The sequence below is a fragment of the Saccoglossus kowalevskii genome, chromosome 10 (assembly GCF_978046115.1).
Source record: "Saccoglossus kowalevskii chromosome 10, keSacKowa6.1, whole genome shotgun sequence".
Classification (NCBI taxonomy): Eukaryota; Metazoa; Hemichordata; class Enteropneusta; family Harrimaniidae; genus Saccoglossus; species Saccoglossus kowalevskii.
In genome coordinates this window covers 19698588-19719264 of record NC_140650.1, presented here as the reverse complement: position 1 = coordinate 19719264, position 20677 = coordinate 19698588, and the positions used below count along the sequence as shown (strand labels likewise).

The 20677-nt window shown below is 33.0% G+C and overlaps 1 protein-coding gene across 2 annotated transcripts; it reads left to right on the top strand.

The window, feature by feature from the left end:
* Positions 1–1817: 1817 nt before the first annotated feature.
* LOC100375098 (uncharacterized) lies at positions 1818–17956 on the top strand. 2 transcript variants are annotated; one of them, XM_002739846.4, is made up of 11 exons: positions 1818–1899; positions 3732–3907; positions 6505–6774; positions 8854–9052; positions 10321–10457; positions 12297–12370; positions 13492–13689; positions 14186–14296; positions 14508–14635; positions 16494–16581; positions 17547–17956. In XM_002739846.4, exons 3-11 carry the CDS (start codon positions 6585–6587, stop codon positions 17727–17729), a joined length of 1308 nt encoding a protein of 435 aa, XP_002739892.2. In that variant the 5' UTR covers positions 1818–1899; positions 3732–3907; positions 6505–6584; the 3' UTR covers positions 17730–17956. The 2 variants fall into 2 exon arrangements, with proteins under 2 accessions (XP_002739892.2, XP_085360870.1); XM_085504744.1 differs by lacking the exons at positions 1818–1899; positions 3732–3907 and adding an exon at positions 4013–4096.
* The last annotated feature ends 2721 nt before the right edge of the window (positions 17957–20677 follow it).

Sequence of the window (20677 nt, the reverse complement as noted above, 5' to 3'; positions counted from 1 at the left end):
CTACAGTATTCCCGTATATGGAAAGCAGTGGAAATAAAGTTGGTTGCGGTTCCTGTCGTCGATGCATATCTATAATGTCAACTATTTTTAGAACATAGCCACATTACAAGTATATAAACACCCCCTTTCCGCCTTGCGCCAGTCTAGAAGAAAGCTACATTTTTATCAGTCCGAAAACGGGGACTTATGATTTGATCTCTGTGTGCGTCCGTGTGTCCATGCTTCCGTGCGTGCGCCCGGACCTGTATCTTAGAAATGCCAGGACCAATCACAATCAAACTTTACACACACATCATACATGGTATTATACATATGCACATCAATTTGTTTCACGATCTGATTCAAGATGGCCGAATGGCGGTCATTTTTGTTCAAAAAATCATCAAAATCAAGCATTCCTCGGCTGTTTACAGATGGGTTTTGTTCAAACTTCACTATATACGTTGGACATTATAGAACCTTGATGCACATCATTTTGTTTTTTAGATAAGATTCAAAAAAATTTTCATTTTGCGTTGAATGTTACATCTTATTTTGTTCTACATTTTCGTTGTATATACCATTGTCTTTCTTGTTTCGATCCCATTTTCTCGTTTGATTGTGCGATAGTTGTGTTAGTAATACATGTATTTATAAATCATCGTTGGATTTCGACTCGGAAATCAATGTCGTGTCGCCTGCTTCAAATAGTAGGGGCGGATGAAAAGACACTTTTACAATGACGTCACCGGCACACTGTAGTGTAAATAACGAATGCGATTGGATGAACGATAGTAGTGATGAACTGCGCATGCGTACAACCAACGAGTAATGTACTTTAAAACAAATGTTCTTCATAAAATAAAATATATTTTGCAGGTCTAAAAAGTTAGCATCACTAATTTAGACTAAAGCGTGGTAATTAAAAGTTGTTTGCCCACTCCGCACTTATTTTGAAGGTCCAGTAGTCTCCTCGTACATCTTTTTTGGCAGTATTTTCCCGTGCCCGCGAAATATTTCTGTGAATTCCCAACTCTGCCCAGAAATGTGTACAATTTCTCTAACTAAATAGTTCTAAAAACAATATAGGAATACACTCCATCCTCAAGTTTTACAATGCCTCTCACTCTTAAACAAATTTTCTCTGTCCATAGAAAAATGCGAAATTAGAACAACTTTTCGATGAGCAGCTCCATTGACCGCGCCTGATTTAGTCTTGGCCTGAGAACGATATAATCATGTGACCCTGGTCTCAAATGCCATTTCAAACCATCCCAAATATGTTTTTTCATCATGATAGTTGAAATAATCATTGAACTTTATATATAATATATATTCATTGATTAAACAATTTTTTTTATTTGTTATTAATCCAAATAAACATATTAGCTTTCAAATATATGATACAGATGATACTATGCCATTTTGAGTTCCAGACTGTGCAGTGAATAAGACGAAATTCAATATCCAAGTGCGGGTGTGACAAAATCTATACTTTACACTGAGTTTGTACTTCTGAATCAATCTTGTGTACAGTATAAACATGTAGAAATGAATGATTAATTCAAGACAATTGAATTAGCGTATATTAAAAAATTTGAATTCATATTCAGCTGTTAGAAACTACGATACAAGAACAGCAGTGGCGGATCCCCGCCAGGGGCCATGCCCCCCCCCCCCAAACGCATGACGATTCATATCATTGTGGATTACGCATAGCTTCTCTACGATTTACGGAGCGTACGACGGAATCTCTAAGTACTTTATTTAACCAACCAATCAGAACTGGCATAATATATTTACGTTTTCTCATCCAATCATAGAGATCGTTATATTTTGCTTGCAAGGCGGAAGAATCAGGTGAAAGTCATAAACATGTAAATTCACTTTCAAGTTGTGTTGGAATCGCATACTAACGGAGTAAGTCTATATCTTATTTGTCTTCTCTAAAGGTGAAAGTGTTCAATGGTGTACAAATCATCATTTTTCACGGTACCTCCTCGTAACTTGTCTTTAAATCGACATCGAGCACACAGTGTCAGTGCCAATAACGACAGTAAATAAAAGTGCTATAGGTATTTTATTTGCTGACTCACTAACACTGGTGCTACACACACGTAGGGTATATTGTAATACGTGACCACAGTCATTACCTGGCCCGGAACCCTGGCATATCGGCGTAAAAGGACGGCATTCAGTCCTACATATAGAAGATAGTCTGTCAACAACCATCACCGTCCCTTTTGATGGACGGTGCAATATCGTTGTTGAGGGACTGTCATTGGATGTTAGTTATAGGGAGGGGAACGGAGACAACATTTGCAAATAGTTTTTCTTCTTCTTGTTGCTGGTGTACACAGCTTTTTGCCATTCCTCTATTAAATGTTTGTGATATTTATTTGTATTTCCTTATTTTTTTTCTCTGTCCTTCTGTAAGATTATTCTTATTCTTTCTGATTTAAGGTAGCAACAGGGAAAATCTGGTGAAATTTTCATGTTTTTTTAATAATCGGTATATCACTTTCTTTTAGTGTATTCTTTCAGTACAACTAAAAAAAAAATAGTGCTAATGTTATTTTAGACGCAAATTGGAGAGAAAACTGAGCACAGCAAGCTGACTTCCATTTGCCATTTAAAATGCAAACAACCACTTATCTATTTACATAATCCAAATGATGGACAAATTGTGAACAAGCATTACATTGCTTCAAGTAATCTGTTGTCTCTACAGCTTGGCTGTTTACTATTGTAAATAAAAGCCCATCTTATCAGTTTCCGTTATATTGTGAGTGTCAACAGTTTCCGTATACACACATTCATTATTGGAAGAGCGAACGCACAACCAACACCTTTTTTTTTGGCAAGGCAAAGCAACATCATTTTAACATGAGAAAAAAGAGAGGTCATCAAAAAAGTATTTTTGAACCTATCATTGAAGAGAAACGGGCCCGACGGAGTGGGTGCCGCCGAAAATTAAATCCTGTTTCAGATGATTTAGAAGACGCAACTTTTGTACAGAGAAGATTGATTTGTATAGTGACAGCAACAGCTATTTTGGTTGTACAGTGTTCTTTTGGGGAGAAGCTCTTCCTGTTGATTGAAAAAAAAATTACTAACAATATACTCCTCTTAGTTTGAAGTGGAGGGGTCACCTGCACCTATGCATGCATAGGAATTGAGTCCCAAACGACGATAACAATTTATGTTAAAAATGCAAAGGTTCATGGGTGGCCATCTAGCACATATGTGCAGGTGACGACTTCCCCGCTTTAAGACAAACAGGATCTGCAGAATCTGAGAAAAAAACACTCACATTACTTATGACATCACAATGACAGTTTTAAAAAGGAACAATATCCTGCCTTAACAAAACAGTATTTGATGTAATATATAGAGATAGTGTTATTTGTACCATCGCTGTCTTGAATAAGCTAATAAGTTGTTCAAGAATTTGTTGTTTTTATGCTTTATTGCCTTGCAATGGGACCAGGTGCTGTTGTTGGAGCACATCAGAAATCAAAATCGTAGTTCTCTAAATCGAATTAAGCCAGGGCATCCTGGTCCATTTGCTGACATGTCTAACCTGGCCAGTATAAGGGGTACATGTTGAATCCCGATCATGGCACCTAGCAACTATGGGATACTACATGTATTAATAATCTTTCTCATTGTAAATCAAGTAAATTTGCTGTGAGATTACTGGTCATGTTATTATATATATAAATAATGATTCTCTTTTTTTTTTCCCCCAGATCAAAATGGATGTTTTAAATTCTACCCTATACTAATTTAAAATGACATTATTATAAACATGGATGTTATATGAATAGGACTCAACGTCTGGTCTTCTGTTATTCCTGATTCAGTTACAAATTTTGAGAGAATTTGAATATTAATATTTCTCATGAATATTGGATTGGATATTAAGGTATGTACAATTCTTGTATACAGACCTGCATATTTTTTATTTAATCCATACTTTGGAAGCTATTTTCATTTAGGCGTGTATTGCAGTGTCCATTCTGATGATACTGGCATACATGTTATTTGTGACCTTCTGAAAACATCTGTTGTTATTCTGTATCTATTCTGTCCAGTGTACATTAATCACTGTCAGGTAAATCATACTAATTAGTTATTTCACTTTTCCATAGTCCAGGTATGTTATTTCTGTTGTAACCCCTGTAAAAGTGGCTGGACTTGTTGTTCTCATGACAAGCTGGAGCTGATCATTTGTTTAGACCACCTAAAGTCTGAAGTTATGTGCAAATTGTGTTTATTTATGGGGGGAGGGGGGTTATAGTTATTAGGCTAAATAAATCTTTGGATCTGCCCCTGACAATGAAGATATAATTTTAAGGGATTATGTACACGTTGATGTACACTACCTATAACCTAAACGATGCTCTACCTATATTTGAGCGAACGTTGTGACCCAGCCATGTTGTTGTGCAATAATGAGCAGTCTGTTATTTCAATCAACAGTGTGGTTTAAATGTTTGTATCTCAGTTACGCGAAGAACGTTTATTAGCGAACAACATGTGAAAACACGCTGATAGGTAATTTTCTAGATGAAGATAAACAGTATTTCATAAAATGAAACATTTGTTGTTTAAACAATCTGTACAAGTTTGAGGAAACATTGAACACGACTGTCACACACATTCTTGTTTGTACATGTATGTATGTTCGTACATTGAATTCAATCACTGACCTGACCTGCACATGGTACTGATCGACCTATGTGAATGGCATTCCAATAATAGGAAGTGCTAGGTATTATAAGGGAAAGTATCAAAGCATGTGTTCAATTATTGTGCAAGACATGTACAGTCAAGTCTCGTGTACCAAGAGTCCTTATCAAAAACCTGTTAGCATTAAATTTGTAAAGTAAACCCCCATCTCAACCAAACATCAAATTGTCTTGTTTACCAGTGTGTTTCGTTGAGAGATGTTCTTAATAATAATATTTTCACTATATAAAGTTCTCAGCCCATCATTCATCTAAAAATGCAATTTTTAATTACAATGCAATGAAATAAAATTAAATACATGTACCTGGTACATAGAAATGTGAGTATATAGTCATAAAATGACAACTCTGTGTAAAACTTGTCTCCAAGATAATAGAGATAATATGGAAAAGGGACTGTAGAATGGTGTGCAGTTAAGATAGATGCCTACTCATAAATGAAAATACCCAGAATTTATTCATTTTGCAATAAATTGTTTGGGGTCACCAGCCTAATTTCCGAGAAAAATAGTTGTTGTATTTTAGTGGTTAGTTGCCATTTTGGCAGTATTGTAATGCTTTTACCATGGATTCCTATGGAAGAGATATTATGCCATTTCTCAAATTGTAGACATTTTGTTGTCTGAATTATTTCAAAAATCTGGGTTTTAAAAAGTGTGTTCTATGAAATTTTAAGGTGCAATGGGACAATAGCTACTTGATAGTACATAATTAGGTAATGAAATTTGTCATACGATTTATGAGTAATTTTCTGAAAGGTTATGAGTAGACTTCTACCTTAAAGGGCGGTAGTCGTCGTGTCACGTCCTGTTCGATATGGGACTCACAGCGACGTTTACAACGCATGTAAAATACATGTTTATTTACATGAAATTGGAACACGCGCTGCGCAATGACCACCACGCGTTAAGCTCAAGTTTTCAGGTTTAAAGGGTGGTAGTCGTCACATTGCGCATGCATGAGATATATGGGTCTCACATAAACAAAGGTAACGACTTTTACTGTTGTGCAGATCAATGAGTACAAACTGAGACGTTACCAAGCTTTAATTAGATATTTTTAGATGATTTGAAGGTATTGAACGAGTCACCGGCAGTAATTAGTGCTAGTCGCGCCCAGGTCAAATCTCATACTTGTGATTTCCATTAGCGCATTTGATTTTGTAGGAAAATTAATGTTTATCCACACAAATGTCGCACATGCGCAGCTCGATGACAACCCATTTTTTTTATTGTTTATTATTTATTACTTCAAAACTTGACCTTTATGCTCCAGACGAGTTCAGGGAAGTTTAATAGTTACTCAGTTGGAAAATTGGCTATTCACCCAACTATGGACAGGGTAGAGAAAATTGGTTAGTAAAAAAATGTTGGCTACTCACCCAACTATTGACTGGGTTAGAACAAATAAAATTAGCACATATTGTGATTTTCTCTGATTGTAACTGCGTAATTGACCCAACTTGATAACTTGACTTTTAACTTGTACCACTGTATCTGTAGACCCAACTATACTTTCATTCCAATACATATATACCGGGTATAATATATGTTCATTTCTCATATTTTAATATTTCTCACGTTATATTTAATTGTTCATATTGTGAAACAATTTTAATTATTACTCAAATCATGAGGCAATTTCTGAAATGGACAGACATCATTTTACAGTAGTGTTTGAAAACATTGATGTAAAATTATTTATACATAATTATGCAGTTTACATTTACATAATAATTTAATTTACTTTGTATGCACTTTGTCTTATACAGGTTACCTGCCCCAATGCCATGATTAGTATTAGATCTTAGAAGCAAACCGGGAAACTAGTAGCTGTTTACGTATTTCTAACATGGCTCACCTGAAGGGCCACATTGGATACCCTATCATCGGTGACAAGTCTGTGGAGTTTTATAAAGACCCAATTGAGTTTGTCAACAAAAGAGTGAATGAGTTTGATGAGAAAATATTTCAGTCCAGAGTGCTGAACACGCCTACTGTATTTATAGCGTCAGCTGAAGGTGTCAGACAGCTTCTTTATGGTGAGTTAGATTTATGTATGCGCAATTTTTTTATGTTTTTTTATTTATTAATACTCAAAAACAAAAAAAATACAGGACTTAAGTAAATAAATACAGAAATAAACGATGATTTACAACAACAACAAAAAGTAAAAAAAAAAATATTCTTAATATGTTAACACCCCTATAAATGTTAATGAATGTTTTTTTATTTTTTTTTATATTAAAAAAATAATAGCAACAAATATTGGTATTTCTTAAATCATCTCACTATTAAATATTCTTAAAAACTTTTCGGGATGCCGACCGTCATCAAAATAACAGATTTTGTGTAACACTTGACTTAATAACATTAAAAACATGATCTACTTTTTAAGAGATACAAATGCATCTCTTCAAGCAGTGATAAATATTATTCTGTATTTTCTGTGTGTAATTTGACATGTTTACAGTTATTTTTTTTTGCTACAAAATATCCCTGTCTTGTAAAATTGGTGTCACACATAATTAACCTATTGCCATAATTTGTCAAACCAAAACTTGGGTTCAACCATTAAGTTGTTGTTTATATGTATTTTTCTAACAAATTTTCTATGATAATAATTTATAAGTGAATGTATATAATTTCCTATTGACTGCAGGTCTTATATAAAAATTAAAGCAAATTATGTGACTTTTCACAGAATGAACCATCAATAATTTTGTTTTCATTTTTAGCTCCGCTGTCGACTTTGTCGAGCGGAGCTTATCATATGAGTGATTGTCCGTCGTCGTCGTCGTCCGTCGTCCGTCGTCGTCGTCCGTGTCAATGTTTTACTTTTTCGACTTCTTCTTGAAAACTACAAGCCTGAATGCTTTGATACTTGGTGTATATGTACCTTGGGTAGACCTCTCTCAGATTTGTTCATTTCATGATGATATCTTCAATTCTCTAATTTTGGTGAATATTTTTGTCATTTTTGGTAAAAAATTAAATTTTCGACTTCTTGTTAAAAACCGCAAGTCCAATTGCTTTGATATTACATATATAGGTACTACATGTGGACCTCTCTCAGACTTGTTAATTTTGTAATGATATCATCAATTTTCTAATTTTGGTGAATATTTTTGTTATTTTTGGTAAAAAATTAAATTTTCGACTTCTTGTTAAAAACCGCAAGTCCAATTGCTTTGATATTACATATATAGGTACTACATGTGGACCTCTCTCAGATTTGTTCATTTTGTAATGATATCTTCAATTCTCTAATTTTGGTGAATATTTTTGTCATTTTGGGTAAAGTGATATTTTCAACTTCTTGTTAAAAACCGCAAGTCCAATTGCTTTGATATTACATATATAGGTACTACATGTGGACCTCTCTCAGATTTGTTCATTTTGTAATGATATCATCAATTCTCTAATTTTGGTGAATATTTTTGTCATTTTTGGTAAAAAATTATATTTTCGACTTCTTGTTAAAAACCGCAAGTCCAATTGCTTTGATATTACATATATAGGTACTACATGTGGACCTCTCTCAGAGTTGTTCATTTTGTAATGATATCTTTAATTTTCTAATTTTGGTGAATATTTTTGTCATTTTTGGTAAAAAGTGATATTTTCAACTTCTTGTTAAAAAGCGCAAGTCCAATTGCTTTGATATTACATATATATGTACTACATGTGGACCACTCTCAAATTTGTTCATTTCATGATGATATCTTCAATTCTCTAATTTTGATGAATATTTTTGTCATTTTTGTAAAAAGTGATATTTTCGACTTCTTGTTAAAAACCACAATCGTTTATGGTGAAAAATTATATTTTTGAATTCTTGTTGAAAACAGCAAGTCCCATAGCATTGATACTATGCATATTGTTCATTTTCTAATGATATCTTCTGTTCTTTAATTGAAATGTGCATTGCTAAAAAATAAATTTTGCTCAAAATATGTCACCAATGTCCATTTGGTACAAGACATTTATATCAAAACACATTAAAACAAGTATAACCTTTTAGTTACAATCCTCACTATTGTTGCATGTCGCTCTAAAAATAAAACGATATATACTTATTTACATGTACAGTACGGACATCTTCCATGCTTCCATTTCAGAAAAAAGTCATAATTTTGAGATGGGATACCGAGCATTTATGTACAATCTCTATGGTGATAATCTGTTATTCAGCGGACATGACGAAGCACATAGAATTCGTAGTGTGCTGCATCATTTATTTAGCGGTGAATCAGTACAGCAATGGGACAGTCTATTAGAAAAATTAATGAACAGGAATTTTGATAGATTAGATTCTGGGTGAGTGATTTGTCTTTGTTCTTATCTATGCCATATTCACTCTCAATATGCAGAATTAGTTAATAATTGATGAGTTTGAACGTCATGGAACGTTAGTGACGCATGACAGTCGAATTCTATTGTCATATTTCCAGCTATTAAACCTATTATTGGAAGCTGCTAGGATACTTATTAATATTTCATAAATTATCTTAGCAACATTGTTCAGTGTTTTTTTTGCTGAACATTTTTCATAAGATTGGCCTTCATTGGCTACCCAACTCCAACACCTTGCAATTTAGCCAATCAGAATAGGTGTTATTTTTTACCTTGTCCATAATGATAATGAAATGGTGAGGTATAAAGGCTAAAATTTTGATTTTGCCATATTCATTTTGTGGCCAGAATATGATTATTCTGCTTTGTTTTTGTCTTAAACTCTTGGTTTTTGTGGTTGTTAAAACTTAATTTTAGTGCAATCCTACAAATCTCTGCGTATCTGTATCCATATCTCTTGGCATGTATGGCTCAATCATGTTTCACACATACATCACACATTCTGTCACATGGGGAATTTCTGTATGCAAATGAGAGGCTAATTAGGAGCCTTGTTTTAAAATACACAAAAATAAGTTTAAAACACATTTTTTCACTTAAAAAAAATAATGTATGTTTAGAAACATAAAAATTAATAATATTAATTTCACAGGAACTTTAAATAGGCATGGTAATAATTGATATTTGTAAATATTTATCACTACTCATTGTATATTTTCAAATGTGTATTTTTTTAATAATAATAAAATATGTAAAACGCCTTTAAAATATATGTAGATATTAAAGTAAGAAAAATATAAATTATTATTATACATCTGTCATCGTAAAGCCATAAGTTACAGCATGTTGTAATTTTGCGATATATTGCACTGGGTATTATCATCCTACCACATTAGGAAACTCAAATTCCAAATATGGAAGGATTACGTGCATAAGCGTCCTCTAATAATAAAAAACAAACATGGCTGCCCCAGGGTTTGACCAGACCCCACACAAAGAAGTTCGCTAAATCCATTCTAAACGTTTTGGATTTCGTCATTTCCATGATGTATTCCTTGGAGGAGAAATGTATAATGATACGGTTACTACAACAATACCGTAAAGTATGTGCTCAGACAGTTTGTGGCCGCATCGACTTCCGCTGCATGTTGGTTGGTCCATATTCCTGTTTACTGTCTTCATGCATACTTGATCAGTATCCTGGTAATAACCTCATATTACTTTTTCAACAGGTGTGCTTTGCCGATGTATAAAGTATTCAAACGTTTTTGTACTGAGTTATCAATCAGTATATTCCTGGATGTGGATATTGAATCGTCTCTTGAATTAGTACAGGAAACAACTGACCTAGCAACAACACACTGGCATGGTAAGTAAATCTACAACAACTGACTTGGCAACACTGGCATGGGTTGTTGTTTGGTTTCCATCTCACATGGAAAATGGCACACCAGAATATACACATTATAAATTGATAATTTTTAATCTTACAAAAGTTCCAAAAGTCAGTATTAAAATTGAACTTTGAGAACATTCAAATAGCTTTACTGGGGTCTTGTTTTTTTAATTATTCGTATCAAAATGATCAAATCTCTGTGTATCCACATGCTGTGGAACATTATTTAAAAGCATCAGAAAAGGAAATTGAAATGCAGAAACCAAATAGAAGCTGGAATGATTGCCAGCATCTTGTTTGGACATACAAATTTGAACAATTATTTTATATTGCCCACAAATCACACTATTAATTCAAACTATCAAATATGTAACGAATATGCATGTATCTCCGCCACCACATGATCTTATGCTTGTCATTGATTGGTTGATGCGTGGTACGGGTACTACTTTCAAAGATGCCCACCAAACAATGGTGTTCAATTTTCGAAACCAGTGAAAGCGTAAACGATGTTTGTAGATTGCAAAGTAAGAAACTAATTTTTTACAGTAGGACGAGTTGGCCGTCAATACATGTACTACAAAATGCTTTTGTTTGTTTATATGAACAAAGTTTGAAACAAGGACTTATAATTTGGTCTCCGTCTGTCCGTCCGGAGTCATATTTCCTCTAAATTCAGGACCCTTGGACCAAATCTGTTAATTCTTTGCATGTGCCTAGTACTTTATCTGGGACATATGCACATGCAGTGGTTTACTGATTCAATCAAAGATGGTCGCCGAGCAGCAATTTTGTTTTTTGAAAATGTGGTATTTCATGCATGCTTTGTCAGTTTTTCTTCAAATTTTGTACTTACATTGTACATTTTAGATTCTATGTCCCAACAATTTGTTTTACAATAAGATCAAAGACGGCCGACTGGCGGCCATCTTGCTTTTTTACCATACTTCTACATGTATATTTCCAAGGCTTATGGACTTTTTCATTCATATTTGGCACATATATTTGGCACATACATATTCATGTCAGTTTGTTTCATAATCAAAGGTTGACTGACATTCATCTTGTTTTTTTTGAAAATGTATCTTGGACAATATTTGTCAGTTTTCATTCCAATTCAATACAAACATTATGCATGTTGAGATACATGACCATGATGATTAATATCATGTTTTTATTTTTGTAAATGATCCTAGACAAATGAAATTCAATTTGGATACAAAAAATGCATGAATATCATATCCTGTTTAATTTCTGACCCTTTATTACGATTTTGGAAGAGTCATTTATTTAATACATCTAATTTCTGTTGATACTAGACCAACCAATTATTCACTCAAAATTATTAACTATGCTTTTGGTCTATATTAATTTATTTTTGGCATGAATAACATTCCCCCTAATTCCAATGTCATTAAAAATGACTGGTCTTATTTTGTGTCAGTGAAAAAATCATTATCAGCTATCAAACACATATTTTAAAACTTGTTCACCAGTAGGAATAAATCAACACAAGATTCCTCTAATAACAAAACTACCCAAATGATACGCGTAGTAAAAGTCTTGTGGTGTTTTACCACAAAATGGTACAAAAAAGATACTTTTGGTGTTTTAGCTGCAAGGAACTCTGGGAAGGAGAATGATAATAACCCAAGACACCAATATTGCTTTATGAATTCTATACAGTAGTCAATGATTATTCACCACTACAAAATTTGTCCTGAATCCTGAAAATTGAATTTGTCTTGAAATTAAATTAAATATGATTTAGATATTTTTATTTTAAATACTTCCTGTTCTTCTACTACGCAGGAATCATCTCTGTGCCTTTCAGTTTAAAAGTACCGTATTGGTCGTCAGGGTTCAAGAAGGCAATAGAAGCCAAGGTATGTCCATCCTATGTGTATATTTTAATGTAGAAACCTTAGAAATTATTGGTAACATATGACACAGTCTTATTCATTGAAATACAGCACAAGTATAATTAATGCGTACATAAGTGTGATTGTCTATGTATTGGCAAAGGGTAGATACAATCAGTCCAGGTATATGGATGATAAGCTAGGCTCCAGAAAACAGAACCATCAAACCTATCTAAACCTGCCACCATCCAAGTAACTTGATTAAAACCATCTTTATAGATGGGTGGTTTTCATATGGAGGTTGAATTGTTTTGTTAAGGATTGCCAACTTATACATTTGACATAATATCTATCTATAAAATAAGGAGATGGTACTGTTGGAACAAAAACACATTTATTTGAGAGGATCATAGTCAAATAAGTTTGATTTGAGGAAATAGAAAATTCTTCCATTAACAGAATGCTAATTATTGTTTTGGTCTCTAAAAAAAAGGCAAATCTTCAAAAACATTCCAGAATGATTGGTCACATATAACAAGAGGTATTTATACATGGGTTGCTCATGCGTTATGCCTTGGGACTCCATAAATGTGGTCACTATATAGGCAGATGCTCTTTGTATAAGTGTGGTCACTAACTGGTTTTACTGTAATAATAATAATATCTTTATTGCATCCCTAGAAATAACATTTTCTATCAGTTAATAGCAATATGTTTATGAAATGAATAATAGTATAAGAGAGAAAGTCAGTATTTACTAATCAAGAGAATGCTCATTTCTTATTAAAATGAAAGAATTGTGAATAAAATCACCTAAGAGCTTAATTAATTGTATTTTTGTCAATACTTTTCATTAAATAAATAAATTTCTGCAGATTAGTTATGGTTTCTTTTGGGAATATGATATTTGAGAGTTTCTTTTTGGTGTGTTTGGTATGTACTGATTAATGCACCCAATTATGCAGTAGGTCAAGTCCTCAGTTTTGGCCTGAAACGAACGAGTTTGTGATATATTTCTAGAAAATACAAATACAACAAGTGCAGCAAATTTCAGAATTATTTATTGTTTACAAACATAGCCAGAGGAGTCTGGGAACCAACATATGTGTTATTTTGATCTTAATTGTTATGTTCTTTCTTTGCAGAACTCTCTGTTTGAGATAATCTGTAAAAGACTAGTCCAGACTGTAGATGGGGACTTTTTACAACAGATTAAATCTGCTGGTTTTAAAGATATGACAGAAGCAGCACATCATGTCTTGCTCTTCATCTCTGCTTTAGTTCCCAAGGCGATGGCATCACTACTCACATCATTTACAATTTTAATGGCTGAAAAAGATTATGTGAGTATATCCCTTAGTAAAATAATGTGCCCCCCTCAACCTGCTAGCGACCCCTCAGCTCAGCTCAGCTTCATTTATTTAGCCATTGCCTCACAAATATACCTTGGCAGAATTTATACTATCAACCTTTATTATACATCTGTCACCGTAATGCAATAAGTTACAGCGTGCTGTAATTTTGCGGTTTTTTACAGGGTATTTACATCCTAATATAAGAAAATGCGAATTCTGAATATGAAATGATTATGCGCATAAGCGTCCTCTAATAATAAAAACAAACATGGCTGCCATCATGGTTTGATCGGACTCCACACAAAGAAGTTCACTGATTCTGTTCTAAACATTTTGGATTTCGTCATTTCCATGATGTAACTCAGACAGTACGCCGCGCATCGACCTCCACTGCGCGTCAGTCGATACTCAAGCTGTACTGTCTTCGTACATACTTTGAGGTATTCTCGTAATAACATCATAGTATATGCACATTATTTTATAGATTACGCATTGTGAAAAAGCATGTCGAGATGAGCAATATTTGCAGTATGTTTTATTAGAAGTACAGAGACTATGGCCTCCTTTCCTTGGAGGTAGACGTCTTGCATCTCAGGTAGGACACTGCGCTTAATCATTAATTTTATATGAAGTAGATCATTCTCTACTTTCTGTGCTTGACTCAACTACATGGAGTCAAATAAGTGTGCTAACATACCACCCGCTGAGGCTGGTTTTTCCTATTTATTTTGGCTATTCGTAGAGGCTTTCAGCAAATGATATTATCATGGAATTTTCTTGATTTTTTTTATAAAATTTATTTTTAGGACTGTGAAATTGGCGGCTTCAAGATTCCCAAAGGTTATGCTGCTGCATACATCACATACTCAGCTCAAAGAGATCCTAAAATATTCCCAGATCCAGACGAGTTTAGGCCAGAAAGATGGCGGACGTGGTGAGTTCAAGAATGTTCTTCAGAACATCTCCCAGGTCTTGGTTTGATATAAGAAGACAACATATTGGACAACCAATAGTGGGGGTTTCAGAAAAACCTCAGGTGTGAACTGTAGTATAAACGTAAAAGAGATTGAAGCTAGAACACTCCTTTTAGTTCCATACTTTAATATTCCCTCAGACAATATTATATATCATTGACATGTTTTTTTTTTCTTTTCAAATTATATGTCACAGATGGTTTGACTGCCTGCAGTCTTGCCTTTCAACCATACTAATATATCTCTGTACATGAGCCTGGACAAATGAAATTCAGTTTGGATGCATGAATAGCATATCCTGTTTAATTTCTTCATATATTTTGATTTTGGAAGAGTCATTTATTACATCTAAATTCTGTTGATACTAGACCAGCCAATTATTAGTCCCGTTCGAACGAACTCCGAAAACGGGAACTTATGTTTTGACCTCCGTGTGTCTGTGTGTGCGTCTGTGCGTGCATCTGTGCGTGCATCCGGACCTGTGTCTTAGAAATACCTGGACCGATCACAATCAAACTTCACACATACATCATACATGATATCATACATATGCACGTCAATCTGTTTCACGATCTGATTCAAGATGGCCGAATGGCGGCCATTTTTGTGCTAAAAAATCATAACAATCAATCATTTCTCGGCTGTTTACAGATGGATTTTGTTCAAACTTGATATATACATTAGACATTATGGGACCTTGATGCAAATAATTTTGTTTTTCAGATAACATTCAAAATGGCTGACTGGCGGCCATTTTGTTTTAATGAATGGGCTTCTAGAACCATATTTCCAACTTGTTTTGACTGATTATGTTCAAATTTTAAATATTCATTGTACATCATGTCATAGATAGACAGATATATTGGTTTGACGATCCTATTCAAAATGGCCGAATGGTTGTCATTTTTGTGCTAAAAAATCATCAAATATCAAGCATTTCTGGCATTTATGGATGGATTTTGTTCAAACTTGGTACATACATTAGACATTACGGGTTCCTGATGCACGTCATTATATTTTTCAGATCAGACTCAAAATGGCTGTCTGGTGGCCATTTTGTTTTAATGAATGGGTTTCCAGACCCATATGTCTGACTTGTTTTGACTGATTATGTTCAAATTTTTAATATTCATTATACATCATGTCACAGATATACGGATATATTGGTTTGACGATCCTTTTCAAAGTGGCCTAATGGTGGCTATTTTTGTGCTAAAAAAATTGTTTTATTTTTTAGATCATATTCTGAATGGCTGGCTAGTGGCCATTTTGTTTTAATGAATGGGCTTCTAGAGCCATATCTCTGACATGCTTTGACTGACTATGTTCAAATTTCATATATTCATTATACATATATTCATAATGGCTGATTTTGTTTTAATTAATGCTGTTCTAGAGCGATATCTCTCAATACTCATTTGACGATCAGATACAAATGTCAATCATTTAAATGTTAAACAATCATCATATTCCTGTCATGTTTATATTCCAGCTATATTACTATAAACAAAACTTTATATCTTAAATTTGATAACTAACGGGGACTGTGCCATGCATGGCTTGTTCATTTTCAATTACTATGTTTTTGGTTCATATTACTTAATTTTTGGCATGAATAACATTTCCACTAAATCCATTCCATATCGCCAACATTTTTTTTTTTTAGAAGTAATCATGTCGCCATATAAACGAATGCAAAATTTGACTGTTCATTTTCAATAATTTTCTGGTGATATACAGGTATAAATCTTTCCCTTTAAATTTCTGTGAACTGAATAACTTTTGATAAATTTATTTTTTTCTCTGTTTACATCATAGTAATGCTGGTAATGAAAACTATTTGAGTTGTTTTGGAGGTGGACCAAGAGACTGCGTAGGTTCAAGTCTAATGAACAGAATGTTGAAGGTGAGACAAACTGAGTAGTTGTCATAGAAATCAATATTACATTTAAACTAGAACATGTATATATAGTAGTTAAATTTATTCTGTTATTTGACAGATTGGTGGGGGCGAATTGGATTATTTGATTGCTGTTCTGTTTGGCCACTAATGCACAACTCAGTTTAGCATTTGCTCCATTGGAAGCGCTGTAAATCAAGTGTTACATGTATTGTGTTCTAGAACATTAATAATCCAACTTATTTTGACTAGACACCTTATCAAGTACATGCGCTACTAATAGAGTAAATACAGTATTTGGATTTATTTTTCTCACATTCTCACTCATTAGAATGCCATAATTTAAAACAAGTCTTTGTCAATGACACAGTATTACTGTAAACTACATGTGCTTTATTTTTACTTTGAAGTTATTGGCATTTTCACTGAAGGAATGAGTCAGTGCATGAACATATCTTTACCAATATACTGTATTTTACATTACACTCATCAACAATCAGTGAAAAAAAAACGCCATACAAAGAAGCCAAAATGTCTTTTTCAGTGTAAAAATTAATTTCAGCTAAAATAAATTATTTTACAGTATAAGCATGAATTATCAAATGACTACCAAGGCGATATGCATAATATAACTCTTTGGAACTGCAATCACTTAATAAAACAAGATGGCCATCAGTCAGCCATTTTGGATTTGATGCTAACAAAAATGTGTTTTTCCATTATGATGTATGTGTGAAGTTTGAACTTGGCATGTATTCTTTTAAAAAAAAAATGGATGGCAGTCATCTGATTTGAACTCAAATGTATGATGGTCTCATTATGTTCAATATATGTACTAATAAAATCCAACACTGTACAGCATTTTAGGCCGTCTCAAATCTGATCATGAGACAAATGTATGTGCACTTGTCTGAAGTTTTGACTTTATCAGATCAAAGTTCGATAATATCTAATTTATATTTCCCCTCTAGACTGTTTGTAAGTACCTCTTGAATCACTATAGCTGGTTGGTCCCTGATGGACAAGACTTGACACATAAATGGCTCCCAGTATCAAGACCAAAGCAACAAGTCATGGTGGTTTATGAACTTAAATCTGACTTAGAACAGTCAAGTGAATTTACCGAAGTAGATGATCCAGATATCCATAGTTGAGTTATACAGTGTATAATACAAATCAGTAGTTTTAATTTTAGACCTTATGGGTCTATCTTTTAATTAACTTTTGAATGCAAGAAAATATTGTGTCAGAAACATTGTTGTGGTGACCAAAGAGATATTGTATGGAGATGGGTGGTTGCATGATATAAGACAGTATTATGCAATTTTTGTTAAATGTATGTATATTCAGTTTACTCTTCCAGTATTGGGTTGGTCACAAATAGGGTTTAGGCAGACTGGTGAGCAAATTGTAAGTCAGCAAATTTTGCTCACCAAATAAGATAAGAATCATTGTCTTAATTGGTGAGCAAAATATCTTCTTGAAACAGCTAAGGACTCGCACTTTAAATAAAGATGGGTAGTATTTAATATTTATACTTAAAAGTGGTATACAGTGCTATATTGAAAAAAAAAATGCAAACAAAATTTTGCACACCGTTTAAAACAAGGATTCTTTATCTAATTTGGTGAGCAAAATTTTGATTACACTTATTTTTTTTTCAATATAGCACTGTATTTTAATACCACCTTAATTCTCACTTATTAGAAGTAACAGATTCTTTAAATATGCAAATAATGTCTGCTTATTTTTTATTTCACTTCTTGTCTGTTTTGTATAGCAGAAACTTTCAATGTATATCATATTTTTGGTGCTTGTAAAAAGTTTAGAAAAACAGGTCTTCTAGAAATGATGAAGGTTTCAGTTTTGTACATAATAAAGCAATAATCAACATAATTCACAATTTATTTATTCATTTGTTTATTTATGCACACAAATCACTGAAAAACAAAAGCTCTTCTGGTTACACACATGGAAGCTGAAATTTTTTTTTTCAACCATTGAAGCTCCTGAAACCTCAACAATGGTATGCCAAAAAATATTGCCTCATCAGCACGTTTCATGAAAAACATGGTTAAATCACACCCTGAAAAAAAAAATATGCATACTTTCCACACCGATTTCATGACAAAATTCACTATTTTTCATTTATATTATTTGAAAAAAAATGGAATGTTTTACAACAAATTTTAAATATATTACAAACCTGAGAATGTATAAAAAACATTATTTGCATGATGTGAGACTAACTCAATTAAACTGTTTTGTGGTTTTAGTACACAAATAAAAAAAATATGCATATTTAAAATTTAATACAAAATATTGTGTGTGTAAATACAGATTTCAAACCTAATCTGACTTGTATGTATGATATATATAAAAAATATGTTCAATTGAAAATAAACTTCAATTTCTTCAAATAAAATTTACAGTATTATTAATAAACAATTCAAAATCTGGTAAGAATTATAGTTAGATTGAGTTAACATGATCAACTCAATAATATTGCATCACATGATTTACCATATTAGGTGTTGCACATCACATGATTTACCATATTAGGTGTTGCACATCACATGATTTACCATATTAGGTGTTGCACATCACATGATTTACCATATTAGGTGTTGCACATCACATGATTTACCATATTAGGTGTTGCACATCACATGATTTACCATATTAGGTGTTGCACATCACATGATTTACCATATTAGGTGTTGCACATCACATGATTTACCATATTAGGTGTTGCACATCACATGATTTACCATATTAGGTGTTGCACATCACGTGATTTACCATATTAGGTGTTGCACATCACGTGATTTACCATATTAGGTGTTACACATCACATGATTTACCATATTAGGTGTTACACATCACATGATTTACCATATTAGGTGTGTCATACAATGTATAACACACTATTTACCACCATTATACAATTGATTATTGTACAAGTCATCTATGAGATAAATCAGAATCCAATGTGATTTATTTTCATTTCCCTAGCACAATGTTCAGTGTCATTGCTAAGAAACTAAACTAGAATAGACGAGTTATCTTCTGGTGGAAATGGTTGTAACATCAAATCATTCACTTCAGTACTTGTATCAACCAAATGCTCAGTACCAGATGATGGTGGCTCACTTTGTTGTTCAGCAAAGTTGATAAAAACCTATTAATAGAAACACAATATGTAAATGAGTGCAGTATGGTTTGTACAAAATTCATCTACTGGTGAATTCCCATCATAACTTACAAATAATTTTAATTCCACAATAAATTTAATGATATCTCTGTTAAAAACTTGCATCATCCAGTGTGGTCTGTCTAACAGAGTAATCTTCAATATCAATGCTTTGTTTCATAATTTCAAGTTGTGAAAATATGGCACTCAACGACAATTCACTTGATTTCAAATCAAACTGTACAATATTATAACGAGTTTCCTGTAAAGAATACCGAATCACAGCATGAAAATACTAACATATTCTTAAAACTCTTATCATGCAATTAGTCAGTGTATGAACAACTTAATTACGAGCACAAGCAGTCTGCTAAACTCATCTTGCTGCATGGAGAGGGTATCATTTTTAAGGATTTGTTTCAAACAATCGGTTACAGTTATAATAATATGCAAATTAGCCAATTAATATGCATAAAATAATTTAAAATACATAATAAATTGTTACAACCACATTTTTATGAATCAAATCCATATTGTGAAATATGATATAATATCTCTTCTGTAACATAAGGTAAACTGTCAAGTATTTTTCGGTAATTTTTAGTTAATTTTGGACCAAATGAACATCATTTCCCATTACCTACAGGTCTTGGTCGAACATTTTGAAAAGATTCGATGAAAACAGCTTAGATTTTACTGATTTACTGATTGGTAATTCATGACAGACAAATCATTATCGATAACATCCATTATAGGTACCTATACTACTTAATCACAGGTGCAGTGCAAATAATAAAAAATAATAATAATAATAAAAGTGCGTTTTATTAATTTATTTAGATTGATGAGAAGGCTCATACACTAACTTTCATAATACAGAACATATCACATAGTTTGACGCACACCTTT

Bases quoted from the DNA above. Each gene is read 5' to 3' on its own strand.
- LOC100375098 (XM_002739846.4), top strand. From the start codon at position 6,585: ATGGCTCACCTGAAGGGCCACATTGGATACCCTATCATCGGTGACAAG. The intron at 10,458-12,296 runs GTAAGTAAATCT...TCTACTACGCAG, and splicing joins AGCAACAACACACTGGCATG to GAATCATCTCTGTGCCTTTC. The intron at 14,636-16,493 runs GTGAGTTCAAGA...TTTACATCATAG, and splicing joins CCAGAAAGATGGCGGACGTG to TAATGCTGGTAATGAAAACT.